Genomic DNA, 15119 nt, shown 5'->3' with positions numbered 1-15119 from the left:
ATAGACGCCTGACATGTCCTCAGCTGACAGCTTCATTGAATTCTACCCGCTCAACACAAGTTTCATGTACAACAGTAAAGAAAAGACAAAGGATCTGCAAAGCTGTCATTGCTGCATGTGGAGGATTGTTTGATGAGAACTCTTTGAAATAGTTTCTTTTTAGTTCATTTTTTTCAAATTGTAATAGTAATTTTATTTAACCATATATTTAACCACTGGAGTCGGCTGGTTTAAGCTGCCTTTTTGGTGGATATGAGTCTTCCATTGAAATCCATTCGATTTTATATTTTGAGGTTCACGTGTAGAAATTTTCGGTTTTAGGACTACATCGAAAAACTCTTTGTCGCATGTTATATATATATATATAATATTTTTGACACGTGTAAATAAACATTCCTCGGTTTTTAATCTTGTAAATTAAATGTGACATTCGTGGTTAATAGTGAAACCGTATAATCGCGACATCCCTAGTACATTAAATAAAAATAAAAGAATAACTTGAAAACTGACACTAAACTTATTTTTTATTTTTTTTACTAAAATACATGAAAATATTTAAAAAATAATAGACACGTGATAAATCTTGTGACCTCTTCAACGTTTTTGTCCTATCCAGCCACGACCATGACAAACAAAGATTTTGACGATTGCTTGTTATGTTTATGTGGGGTAGCCCCACCGAGTATGAAATCTCATTGGTCCAAAATCTCCCTCCACATTTACATTTCATATTAAAATATGTTTCGATATGATGCAATTGTGTCACATTGTGCAGCAGTTTCACATTCAGTTCAAACAATGGCTTGTTGCTGGCATGTTATCGCATCAGGTCTGTTTAGGATGTGAACTAAAATAACAGTCAACAAAAAACTAAACAAAATAAAAGTGCAAATTGAAAATTAATTAATTAAAAATTTTAAACTATAATATCCCTGAATCTGGACTGTCTTCCTCCCCTATTTCCTTCACTTACCGTCTGGGAACTCTGGGTGAGCAAGCTGCAGGTCTTTACAGCTTCTTGCCGGGTTGATCTGCGTGCCCATGGGGTACTTCATGCGCTCAATATCCTGTTTGAGATTATTCAAGGAGCTGAAGATGTCCTCCATGCCCTCTCCATAGTCCAGCATGCCTTCATCTGCTTGCATGTCAACAGAACGACGGGACTTCTTGGGCATCTGGAAGGGCAGAGGCTGGATGATCTCGCCAGGTGGACCCTACAGACCCAGAAAACAAGGATTCAGAGTCTGCATTCTACAAGAGCCTCCAGCATCTTTTGAAATAAAGTTCTTCCAGTGCACCTTGTAACAAAAGTTAGATACTCACAGCAGGACCAGGAGGTCCAATCGAGCCGGTGTCTCCCTTCTGACCTGCGGGACCCTGCAGGAAGATGATTTAAAAACCATGAGATCCTGACCAGACAACAGAACTCAGTTGCTCAACAAACTGATTAGTGATAAAGTGGTACTTACAGTTGAACCTTTGGCTCCCTTTGGCCCTTGTGGACCCTAAGGAAAAAAGAAAAAGCATTCAGTGAAAAGTGACTTAATTGATTCTATGAAAAATATGTGTGAATAAAAAAACTAAATAAAAATAAAGCAACATATTATAGTTTTGTTCATTCAAATAAGTTAATAATAATAATAATAAAAAAAAAGGCATCACTTGTTGGATCCATATTTTGACCAATCAGGCCAAAATCACGATTTTGGGGTTGCAGTGCAAACATTTCATGTGTAAAACTGGTTACTTTTTGTATGTTAATTTTACATAAGATAATTGTTTGTCTCAAATATCTAATAGTTCTCATTCCAAAGAACATATGGTTTATGCCTTTATTGGTTGTAACAGTAATGGGATCAGTTTGCACCTTTTTCAGACAAAAAGACAAAAAGACTCACAGGCAATCCAGGAGGACCAGGTGGACCAAGGGGACCAGAAGCACCACTAATACCCTGCAGTTCAAAGAGAACATAGAGGTTAGAACAGACAGCAGACTTGATTGAGTTGTGAAACTGTGGATTCACAGAACTTCTAACAACTCTGTGAAGAAGTGAGAACAAGCGTTTGATATTCTCTTTAGGATTTGTCTGCCAAAAAAGGACAATGCTTTGGTCACAGAGACGAAAATGACTCTTGCTAATTGTATATACCACTGAAGTGTTACAGACTGATCATTCCACTTTATTATAGTCAAGAACTTTTGGAGTTGTTCTGTTGGGAGAACTGCAGCCTCTGTTACTAAATGCAGCATCAGATTGACAATCTGCCCAGTGGGAAACTTTAATAAGATGAGATCGTTTTCTCCTTTGTTTTTTAAACCCACAGAAGGGTAAATTACAATTTTAATAAGCTTAATTTCAGTGTGATTAAAGTTGTATTGCTTAAAATCACAGCACAAGAGTGCTGCAGAGGGCAAAGGCAAATTTTGAATTGTCTACTTGCTCAATTACTAAAGGTTTATTTAAAGAAAGTCTTTAACCCTTAAATGCATACCTCAGGTCTTTAGTGACCCGGGACCTCATTCCACCCCCTGTACCTCATACATTTTTTGGAGTTAAGCCCACTCCTCTTTATTATGCCTTAAGCTCTCTCTTATAAATAGTACAAAAATGAAATTAAAAAAGCCAAAATGCAAATTTGTATTATTATTTTTGTTATTGTTATTATTATTATTATAATTATTATTTGTATCCACTTTTCTCCCCAATTTGGAATGCCCAATTCCTACTATTTAGTAGGTCCTCGTGGTGGTGCAGTTACTCACCTCAATCCGGGTGGCGGAGGACAAGTCTCAGTTGCCTCCGCTTCTGAGAGAGTGAATCCACTTATCGTGTTATCTTATCATGTGGCTTGTTGTGCATGAAACCGCAGAGACTCCCAGCATGTGGAGGCTCATGCTACTCTCCGCGATCCACGCACAACTTACCACGTCCCGCATTGAGAATGAGAACCTCTAATCGCGACCACGTGGAGTTTACCCCATGTGACTCTACCCTCCCTAGCAACCGGGCCAATTTGGTTGCTAAGGAGACCTGGCTCGAGCCACTCAGCACACCCCGGATTCGAACTCGCGACTCCAGGGGTGGTAGTCAGTGTCTATGTAAGAGTGTTTTTCTATTTTTTTGCAATTCCATAAATTATATTATAAATTAGTAATTAATAAGTTTAGTATCAAAGGATATGTATTGTTTATTACAAGAGGAATGAGTACTAAATTCATACAAATAAATACTATATTTGGACACAGAAAGACAACAAAAGTGGTTCACACTGTGACAGACACAAAGATATTTTTTCAATGAACATGCAGCAGAATACAATTTCATGATGGTACAAAATTGTATAGCCAGTAAATGTTATCAATTCCCCTGTAATTGAAAGAAAAGGCTAATTTTGGGCCCTGTTTGCATTTGATTGTACTGTATTGTGGTGCACTTCGCAGCTTGACTGTGAAACCGCTACCTTGAAAATGTTTAATTGCTGGTGTTTGATGGGAACTTCAAGCATAATAAAATTACTGCTGGCTCACTGATCTCTGCCTTTTATGGAAGTTTCATCTATAACACGATTACGATGATGTACACAGATGCAATAAGTGCAGACGTTATTGTTTCAGGCTGTCATTACTGTAATTTGCAAGCATTCAAAGGCCTCTATGGTCAGAGAGAATCCTTGCCGGTTGGAGGTATGGCATATGTTGTGTGGTGAGGTGGAAGGGACAAATAAATCATTAGCGACTTACATTATCTCCCTTACCGCCGGAAAGACCCTGAGGACCAGGCAAACCCCGATCTCCCTTCTCTCCCTGCTCACCGGGGGGTCCGATGAGACCAATTAGACCTGGGTGACCCTGGAAGAAGAACGCACATGATAACAAATGTCTCAGATCAGTGGATCAGTGTAGATGATCGTAAACTTATATACAGTATGTACAGAGCACACCATTCATTTTCATTTACATTAACTGAATGTATATATACTCAGTACTGTGCAAAAATATTAGGCACATAAGATGTTTCACAAAAACATTTGGCTTATGATGGTTATTTAAATCTTCAGCTTTATTGTGTCAATAGGAAATATACATGTTAGACTCCCAAACATTCCTTTTGCAAATATAATAGAATAGAAGAACAGGGAGCCCTGTAACAGATGGCATGGCCCCCACTGAACAATGAGTCAGTCTGGGATTACATGAAGAGACAGAAGCATTTGAGACTAAATAGATAGACTAAATAGAACTGTGGTGAATTCTCCAAGAAGCTTGGAATATCCTATCTGCCAACAACTCAAAAAAAAAAAGAAAACTATCCAGGTGTACCTAGGAGAATTAATGCTGTTTTGAAGGCAATGGTGTTCACACCGAATGCTGACTGAGCTTTTTTATGTTTACTTGAATTTGTATGATGTTAATTAATATAAGAAAACTATTTATGGCATTATTTAAAAAAGAAAATAGTGCCTACAATTTTTGCACAATACTGTATAAATGTATATGGTATATGTTAAAGCTAAAAACAGCTTAATATACCATATTTGTAAACTGAAATTATTATAGTAAAAAAAATGTTTTATTTACAGTGTCCTTGTTACAGACATTACTATAGTAATAACAGTCAATTGTGCATAATTACTAACCCTAAACCAAGAGTAAGTATATGTTGTTAATTAGTAATAAGCAGTAGTTACTTGTGTAATTACACTGTAACAAAGACACTGTTAATATACTATATATATATAAAGAAGTAAACTAATAAGAAAAACTGAAACTAAACTAAAATACATTTTCATGGCTACTAAACTATCTAAAATAAATAATGATTTTACCTCAAATTGCAAGAGGAAAGTCTAGAATAAATATTAGTGTACTGGATGATACAAAATTCCAGACAGAATAGAATGTTCTTATTTAATAAAACATAAAACAATAAATCTTTTAGATTTCTTTTAAATTAAAGATTAAGATCAAATTAAATATTCTGTAATTACTTCAAAGAGGTTTCATACATTTATAAAAGGGCTTAAAATAAAAAGGTTTGTGTTAAAAAATTATTGTGTAGACTGTAGATTATGTTGCAACTTTCCCCCCAGCTTTGAAACTTTTGCCCCGGTTTCCACAGAGTCACCCAGTATCAGTCTTTAGCTTTGACCTTCAGCCTCTTTGAAGTGTAAAAAAACGCATTAATAACAATGACAGGAAAAGAAATAGAATGCCACTCACCTTCTCACCCTTAGAGCCGGGGTCTCCTTTCAGGCCAGGGAGACCAGGAGGTCCCTAAATATCAGAGAGCCAACAATGAGAATTCAAGTTGCACGCACACACGTAGAAAAGAGAGAAAGACCGAGCAAGGGGATTGGGATCTTTCTTCTTACCATTGGTCCAGGTGGGCCATCTTGTCCAGGAGCACCAGGAAGTCCTTGTTCACCCTGTAAAAATACATCCAATTACATCAGCCATTATTGCACCCTGTTTTGCTTATGGTCCGCCATCGATTTACTGTGTGCTGGACAATGATTAATAGCCCATATACTGTGAAACATGTTTGCAAATAGACAAGAATAAGATACAGATTGCACAAGCAAAGAGAGGTGATTTTCTTTCTGTGAGTTATGTACAGTAGGTGTTCCTATGTGTGTGTGTGTGTGTGTGTGTGTGTGTGTGTGTGTGTGTGTGTGTGTGTGTGTGTGTGTGTGTGTGTGTGTGTTTGTTTTTAGGCTACTTATATGTTTATAAAATGTATAGTTCAGGCTCTGGAAGCTGATTGGTCAATACAGATTTCCAGCCATGCTTAAATTCACGATACAGTAACCACTATGATGTGTTTATCACTGTACAGCACCCATAAAGGCCAACTTTTAACCTCAGTTTAGAAACTATATATTTTAGTCGAAGGAATTTGCTTAAAAATAATATAATAAAATAACATTTTATCAAAAATGCATCCCGTTTGAATAAAAACATATTCTTTATGTAGTAACCGTTTTATAGAAGCAATAAGGAATATGAGGCTGTGCTTTATTCTGAATGTAATCATGGCTACATGACCTCAAGGCATCTTGTCTCTTATATCTTGCTTAAGAGTAGGCTATAATGATGAAATTGTTAAATGAGATGATGCGTGAAATAGGGACCCACCACTGGGCCAGGAATTCCTCGAAGTCCTTCAGGACCAGGCTTTCCAGCGGGACCTTGAGGGCCAACGGGTCCAGTTTTACCTGGAGGACCCTCTGCTCCTGCCTCACCCTAAAGATAGATTTATTATAAATGAATCAAATCAAATTTGAAATAATATTATTATATAATATTGGGAAACCAATCCACACTTTAAAATGTAGGAATGCTAGCACATTAGATACAACAAAATATCAAACGTGGTTTATGTTTTTAAGCACACTTTTCAAGCAGAGAATTTCACAAAAAGAAGTTGTGCAGGCTTTAAATGACAAAACAATCACATCAAAACGAAGACACAAAGCATTCTGACAATTTTTTGTTTGTCAAACTTAGTGGAACACGTCCATAGATAAACTTCACCTGTGGTTATTCTGTTAGGGCATCTATGTGCACTTAACACATCCACTAAATCACCTTGGGACCAGTTGTTTAAATGTAATTACAAAAAAGTGAGGTTAGTTCTGGTACCATTTGTGTGCATATGCCACTTGGTTTGATATTTTGTAATCTGATGCAATGGAAGTAATACAATTTTAAGTGTGATTTAAGTGTCCAAATTTTGCATGTGCTTTGTCTAACATAATCTTATAATTAAAACCCAAATTACACTCTCAATCCCAATCCCTAAATTGCCACTGTGACAGAGCTTTCCATATGTATAAACAGACAGTCACTCTGTCAGACATGTGCTTTCTTCCCTTGCTGCCTGTGCTTTAATTATGGCAGTGGAGGCTGCAGTATGTGCCTGGGATAAATTGATTTGGAATGATGTTACCTTGGCGCCCTTCTCTCCTTGCCTGCCTTCAGCTCCAGCAGCTCCCGGGGGTCCCTGCGGACAAAGAAAAGGACGTTGCATTTGAGCATTTGTCTCTGCTGGGCTATGAAACAAATGTGGAAAGGGTCACGGAGAGACATCATATTAGTACTTGGGGGATCTTTCTTGATGGCTATTAATGGTCGAATGGATTCGCTTGCATTTCTTGAAGGTCTTCTGTTTAGGGACACACTGATTCTGTTGTTTGTACTGTTCTCAATTACTTGTTTGTTTTAAATGTATACATGCTGAATAAAACAGCTTAAAACAGCCAAACCTGGTATTAACTGGTTTAAAATGGTCTAGCTTGTCTCCCAGCCTGGCAAAGCTGGTCTTCACCCTGCTGACAAAAACAGCTTAAATCAGCAGAAAATGGCTTGGTGGTTTTAACTGGTTTAACCTGGTCACACCAGCTGGTCTTCCTGCTGAAAGTGCCCAAACTCCTCTTAAACAAGCTAACAGATTAGCCTGTTTATGGCTGGGAAACCAGCTAAGACCAGAAAATCTGTTTATTTTTTCACAGGATGCTTGTGGTTACTGTTCTCAAATGCAAGAAACCATGTGGAATAAAATAATTAAACAAGCCTAAAATCATTTGCTGGTTTTAGATGGTTAAAAACAACTTAAACCAGCCTAAGCTGGTTTGTTGGTTTTTCTGGTTTAACCTTGTCAAGCCAGCAGGTCTTCCAGCCAGACCAGCTGAATGTGCCCAAACTCCTCTAGCTAACATATCAGCTTGATCAGTCTGAGAGACCAGCTAAGACCAGTGCTTATGGGTAATGTTTACAAATACAAATAACCCTATCAAATAAAACCTCTTAAACCAACTAAGATGGTTTTCTGGTTTTAGCTAGTTTAAGCTGGTCTATCTGGTCTTCAACCTACTGAAAATATAAAACATAATAATAATCTGAAGCTGGCTTTTAGCTTGTCTAGTGTGTCTCACAGGGAAAGGTAATGGAGAGCAGTAAGAAATCAATTATCTAAAGTTTAAATATTCACACAGGAAAAAAGGAAAAAAAACATATTCAGTAATTATCAAGATAAGTTAAAAGTATTTCTAACAAGTCCAATAAGAAATAAGAAATAAAAAGTTAGAAAATAAGTTAGGACATTTCCAAACTTCAGCCAACAAATTGCTGAGAAAGCAGAACGTCTCTCTTTGATGCAAAACAAGCTCCAGTCAGAATAATTGATGGAGGAGTGGTAAAACCACAATACTAGCCGAGATCAGTCTTCCCATAACTGTCTTTCTCTTTGAGGATTAAAACAACTTTGCAGATGAAATGGCAGTTTGTCTAGCCACAGTAATTGATATCTGCATATGTTGATAGCATGATAGCATTTTTCCTGGGAGGGTGCCATCAAACATATTGGGAAATTGGGTGGTGTTTTCTTTACAGTTTGCATGAATAATGTATTTGTATGCGAAAAGAGATGCCCAAAAGCTCTATGGAGGAATGATGTGATATGTAGCAAAGTGTCAAATAGAACTGCAAAAATAACACATAGTCCTGCCCCAAACACATACCATTGATCAAGCCAATGTTGCTGTATCAGGCTGGTCAGGATGCTCAAATAAACAGAGACATATTTGATAATGCAAAAGAGCCACAGTTTTTACACTTTTGGGCAGAAATTAACCTACCAATGGCATGCTTATAGCAGTCTTTGCATTTCAAACTAGGATAGGAGAAAGTATTTCAACTCCGAAAACATTACACACTACCCCTTTAAATGTCCTTTGGGGTACGGATTCCCCGTTTGAAAATCACTGCCTTCCCGAAATATGACTAAAACTGAAACACAAAGGATCTGTAAAAGTTCAGCACAAAGAAAACTGATAAAAGAAGAGAAATTACATTGCGACAAAACAAGGAGAAATAACAATATTTTGCTACCCAGTTCAATAGAGTGCCGTGGGCCTGAACGCACCTCAACACAATATAAATTGAGAAAGTTTACTTAAGTTTCCCTCTGTTTGGTAAAAATGATGCATTTATTTTCCTGACTGGTGAAACAACACTATTTCCGCAAGGCGAGGTGTCTTTCAGCAGAACAAATTACTCTTGATGTGGCAGACGGAGGCTTGGGCTCTCATCCCGAATGTGACATTTATATTTCCCCTTCCTCTGTAACATCCTTTACACTGCTATCCCCCCTCATCATTGTCACTCAAACGGACCGAGATCAATAAGGTGTCTGGACTGATTTTTCTCTCTCATCCTGAGAGAGATGTAGGACTACAGTGGAAGAAATGAGTTCTGGCGCCGTCTCCATTTAAACTGTGTTTACCATTTCAGACTGATGATTAAGTATGCGCTATTCATCATCTTGTGAAGGACTTTGTTTTGCAGTTTGCTGTTGAGCAGTACGACCCTGGACGAAAAACAACCAAACATCTGTGCTAATGAGGATGCATCTCTAAACAAAAATGCAAGTGATGGTGACCTATTTCGCACATGTCACAATCTTCATTTAATGGCTCAGTTAATATCGACAGAAGTTTTATTTTACTTGTACTTATACAGGGTGATAATATTCATATTTGAAGGCATTTGTACTTATTTTTTACACCTAATTTTACGTTTATGGTAGGATGTACACTAAAACATATAATTTCAGCATACTGAAAGCATCTAAAATACTCTCTCATTTTATGTACAACTTTAGAGATATACAAATGAACTGAAATTGATGGAACCTTTAATACTCAACATTACATTTACATTTATGCATTTGGCAGACGCTTTTATCCAAGCGACTTACAGTGCACTTAGTACAGGGACAATACCCCCGGAGCAACCTGGAGTTAAGTGTCTTGCTCAAGGACACAATGGTGGTGGCTGTGGGGATCGAAACCAGCAACCTTCTGATGACCAGTTATGTGCTTTAACCAACTACGCCACCACCACACAACATATACACAATCCCATAGCAAGACTCTTTGCGGAGAAACTCTTAGAAAGATATTTACATTTATTTAGTTAGCAGACGCTTTCGTCATATATAACTTACAAATGAGCAATACAGCATGTAAGCAAAGTTTTAATTGCAAATGTATTTTTAAACAAAATCTAGATGGGCCAATAAAAGTTAAGTCCTTTGATGAATATAATTATAATCAAAGCTCAATAAGTAAAATATCGCCAATGTTATGGTGCATCATTAACTTGTGACTCAAAGGACAATGGCTTGTTATCCATGCCAGAGATGGCCCAAAAACAGATGGAATCAATTTTCTAAACTGCCCCTGCTTAAAATAGAGAGATAATAAAGACTTACTCTCTTGCCAGGTGGTCCTGGTGGGCCAGCTTCTCCAGATGGACCAGGAGGCCCCTAAAACAGTAAGGAAGAAAGACACGGAATAAAAGCAAAACATAAAACAAATAGACCCTCGTTAAACTAGCAGATGGTAGATAATAGACTTTAAATTTATAACTAAACTTTTCTTTCCTCTTGCAGACTTAAATCAATTTAGCAAAAAATTTAAAATGTAATAAATAAAACTGAATGCAATCAAGAGACTCCAGAGTTTCAAAAACACGCTCCAACTTATTTATTCAGCAAAATTATTCAGATGAGAGATTGATTGATTCTAAAATGATAAACTTCTAATTGGAAAAAAGGAATATGTATGCATTACTGTAAAAGTGTTGCACAAAACAATCCTCCCCTCATTAAACTTAACTGTAGCTTATAAATGGGCCTTGCAATTAAAAACTCAAAATTATTATACTAGACATTTAAACCTGTAAAGCTGGTGAATCAAATACACAGATTATATTTTGGGTAAATTATATAATTTCCATCCACTGGCAACACCAAATTACAATAATACATTTTAATAAGGACTACAATTTTCCGGCTGCCACTGTGGGCTCGGGCAATTCTGCTTGACTTCCTAATATTAAATCATAGTTTATTAACATATTTATACTGTAGATATACTTCCTCAAAGGAAGGAACCAGTTTCCCATTTAATTCAATTCATTCCATCTAGGGAAATTATTGGCTGAATTAAATATAATAGTATATAGAAAGCAGGAAATCACAAAGGAAGTCAAACAACAATTGAAAAAGTAACTTTTATATAGATCAGTCAACTCCCAGTGTGAGTAGCTCCTTTCATAATTAGGAAACTTACATGTATATATATATATATATAGCAGAAAGGTATTACACCTAAATATTGTCAATACTCACAGCTTGACCAGACTCTCCATCTTCTCCTTTTTCTCCAGGGCCTCCATCTATTCCCTGATATGATGGATGTTATTAGAGAAATATTTGCAGAAATGTTGAAATGGAGAAATGAAGAAAACACCAGAATACCTTACTGTCTATTCACAATGTAAATGACAATATAAATCATACAAAATCAATGACAAAGACATGGACCTCAAATAATGTTTCATTCTAAAACTTATTTACAAGAATTTGATTGATGAATTTTGAGACTTACAGCAACACCTGGCTCTCCAGGTGGTCCTGGGTCTCCAGGAAAACCAACAGGGCCCTACAGAAACAGATCAAAAATGACACGTCAATAACTTAAACACTGAATTCCAATACATATTTAATATCTTTAATAAATGTTACTAAATTAAATTGATCAGCCATAGCATTCTGTGGCACAATATTGTATTGTGAATTCTCGTATTCATCTTGGACAAGTTAATTCATGCAGGAAATCTCATATCTCATTAGCATAATCCATCTAAAATACCATTTCCTGTTCCAGCTAGGCTCATTGGCTCTAGGAGATCATTAAAGAATGATAAAAAAGTTACATATATTAATTTGACCTCCCTTCTCGCCTCACTGCTGTAATGTTATGGCCATGACACTTTACAGTATATAAATGCTTAATAACATTGGGGCTCATTCCAACTGTGCCCATGAGGACACTTACAGGGTTACCCTTAGGTCCATCATCTCCTGGCGGTCCTTTGGGACCTGCAGGTCCAGCGGATCCAGGGGGACCAGATTCACCCTTCTCTCCTCTCTCCCCTTTTGGGCCCTGCAGCATAGATCACAAAGATGAAAGAGTACAAAGATGAACAGAGCCCTCGGGGGCCTTATGGACAGAAACACCTTGAGAACAATGAATGCAGTCATGCTTTACATTCTGATGTGCAAATTCAAAAGAGTTAATCAGCTTTTCATGTCAGTATTGATATGCTGGCCTTATGATTGGCTGAATTTCCATCTGTATTGCCAAATGTAGCAGACAATGCATCAACATATTATAGAAAATTGACAAAATATTATGTGGAACCGTATAAAGGGCCGATAAGGGTAAAGGGTCAAAGCCGTTTTAACCTCTTCAACTCTGGTGCATTTTCTGGCTGCCGCCTGCAATTTTTCAGACTCAAATTTAACAGGTAACTATTTACTCATACTGTGGACTAATTGCCAAAAATTTGTCCCCCTCTTCAATGAAAAAAAAAAAACCACTCCAATTATTCATAAATAATATTGTACATGTTTATAATCTTATGGTGAATAGAATAATAATAAAAAAAAACATGTAATTCGGGTTCTGTTCACTCTATCTCCCTCCAAAAACATTTATTATAGTCCACTGGATAGCAGCAAATACTAGAAAAAAACAATCTTTCCTCTATTGCCTTCCATCACAAAATGCCAATCTGAAATGAAGGTGGCACTCTAACTAATTTTAGCCCTCACAGAAGTGCTTGTCAATAGACATTCAGTCTAATTTTCAGTTCAAGCACCAACCCCACTGTTTCATTGAATATCTTGGCCTGTGAGTAGACTACAAACTCAATCTAGGTGCCATTGGAAACATGAGAGCCTCCACTTTGCGAAAATGTATAACATTTTAACATCAAACGTCGATAACATATATTTCCAATGATTTGTTAAGCATGCTTTTCCTGCTAGACCGCATATTCTGTTCTGGATATCTAAGATACAACACAGAATTATTCACACAAGAAAGCTCACAGACAAGTAAAAAAATGGCAAATTTTGTCATGATCCCGCTCTGTTTGCTCTGTGCTCCCTGTCTATTTTCTGTCTGTGTGTGTTGTTGTGTGTAGGAGCAATTGGCTGTGGCTGTGTGTTTGCCATGCTCTCTCCTGAACCCGCCTCCTCATTCTCTCTGGCCTCACCCTCTTGTCTAGTCCTTATCATGTTAACTGCTTTCACCTGTTCCTCATGTGCTTTGCCTCTATATATTGTGCCCTCATCCCAGTTGGTTTGTTTGTTCCTGTTTCCTGTTGGTGCCTTTTTATATCTTTTTCTGGTTTCTTTGGTTCCTCTCCCCGTGAGCATTTTGTTTTGCATGTTTGTTTTATGTTGTTTAAAAAATTATTTATTTTCAGTCATTCCTGCTAAAACTGTGAAACTTTTTTTTTTTTTTTTAGAAAACTGCCTAAGGTAAAAGCAGATATAAAGTTGAGCTATTTAGGGTCTAATTCCTTAGACAAATCATATCAAGAGAATGCTCTCATTCTATTTACGTGCTATTTTTTCATATGTATTTCTACCACATGACCTCTAGGTGGTCCTGATTTGTGACAAAAAATTCAGGCTTTATTTTGTTGTATAAATGATACATAGATGCAGATGTGACTACTAAGCTTCTAATCTTTCAAACGATATCACATAAGCCTAACTTGTGTATTTGGACATGAACAATTTAACTTTTCATGACATTGTGCCCCCTTTGGACCCACTGGTGGGTAAGGAGGGTAGAAGTCATTTATTAGACTATTTTGCTTTTATTCTGAGGTCAAGTTTGTTTACATCATTTTGTTTCTCATGACCATTTTCTATCCTTTGCTAAGCCTGAATTACATTGTGATGATAGATCTGCACATCAATGTGCCACACAAACAGTTAAAGTTGACCTGAAATGATCAAGGACCTTGATAAAAATAAACTTCAGCCATTCATTCCTAAAGTTGCTATCTTTTTTTTTTTAAATGTGCAGAATTGTACAAGGTTTGGTGGTATTTCCCAAATGTTACTCTAAAAGATATTTTGGTCTTTAGGAATAATAGGACTGTATATATCCAACTACCTCCTAATGAATTCACCATAACAGAGCATTGCTGATTTCTAAATGTGGGTGTTTGTGTTTAAATACAATGTGTTCTGGTTTCTGACAACATCTGACATGTTTTTATAGCACATTGAAAAATGTGATTCTCATGATGCGACCCATTTAAAGACAACTGACAACAGTGTGAGCATAAATATTCTATTATGAATGTCACTGTGTAAAGCTGTTCTTTCCTATGAGGATTAGAAAGATCTTTATAGCAATCATGCCTGCATGTTAGAGACCCACTTAGAGTGGCCACTTAATTTGAGACAATCAATAAAGCCAGAAAAGATTACAGTGAGTTATTTCCTCAGAAGAAATCTGCCTGGAGAACTTAACTTACCCCAGGTCCAGGCTCTCCAGGAGGTCCAGGATTGCCAGATTCTCCTTGCTCACCCTGTGAAGGATATTACTGATTAAAAGTTTTGGCACAATACAATGATGTCAGGATTGTAACTATACAATACAGAAAATACAGAACGTTGTATTATTTAATTGAGTCCTCAGTGATGTTTCATGTAAGTAAGATGTTTCTTACTAAATTCATTTTTTAGAATAATTGAGCTATACTGTACAATAAATGTATATTGCATCATTTGGTCCTTCGTTTAAGTTAAGTTAATCTCTGACTTTTGATCGCAGACTTGACATATTTGAGCACTGTTTGAAATTGTTGAGATCTCTTCTAAAACACAAGACGAGAGACATGTGAGACTAAGAAGCAGGAGACATCTCCATCTAACTGTTGTATAGGGGAATCAATTGAGATTTTTCTGTCCTATAGGCAGAGTAATATTTTAATAAAGCAGATAGCTAGGCTAGGCTTTAGCAAGGCTGAAGTGGAACTTCTAACTTCTTATGGATGTCACATAACAGTGACCTGACATATTTTAGATTCATCTCCACAGCTAGCCAGAGCATTAAACATTAATGTCCTGTGGGTATGTCAACTAGCAGTGAAATAGAGGAGTATTGTCAGAACTGCAGTAAAGTGGGCATTAATCGTGATGTTACACTAATTCAGACAAAACGATAACAAGTACAATGGATGA

General features: G+C 36.8%; 1 protein-coding gene across 1 annotated transcript in view; it reads right to left on the bottom strand.

Annotated features, from left to right (window-relative positions):
- The window catches only part of col11a1a (collagen, type XI, alpha 1a), a 98012-nt gene that overhangs the window by 9256 nt on the left and 73637 nt on the right, over positions 1–15119 (bottom strand). Inside the window, 14 exon segments of the mRNA XM_052114183.1 lie at positions 974–1214; positions 1324–1377; positions 1470–1505; positions 1899–1952; positions 3743–3850; positions 5222–5275; positions 5374–5427; positions 6137–6244; positions 6951–7004; positions 10275–10328; positions 11196–11249; positions 11455–11508; positions 11905–12012; positions 14411–14464. Coding sequence (XP_051970143.1) covers positions 974–1214; positions 1324–1377; positions 1470–1505; positions 1899–1952; positions 3743–3850; positions 5222–5275; positions 5374–5427; positions 6137–6244; positions 6951–7004; positions 10275–10328; positions 11196–11249; positions 11455–11508; positions 11905–12012; positions 14411–14464 — 1087 coding nt within the window.

Source organism: Xyrauchen texanus, chromosome 41, assembly GCF_025860055.1.
Source record: "Xyrauchen texanus isolate HMW12.3.18 chromosome 41, RBS_HiC_50CHRs, whole genome shotgun sequence".
Taxonomy (NCBI): Eukaryota; Metazoa; Chordata; class Actinopteri; order Cypriniformes; family Catostomidae; genus Xyrauchen; species Xyrauchen texanus.
Note: the sequence above shows the minus strand (reverse complement) of the source record. Positions and strands in the feature narration are given on the sequence as shown.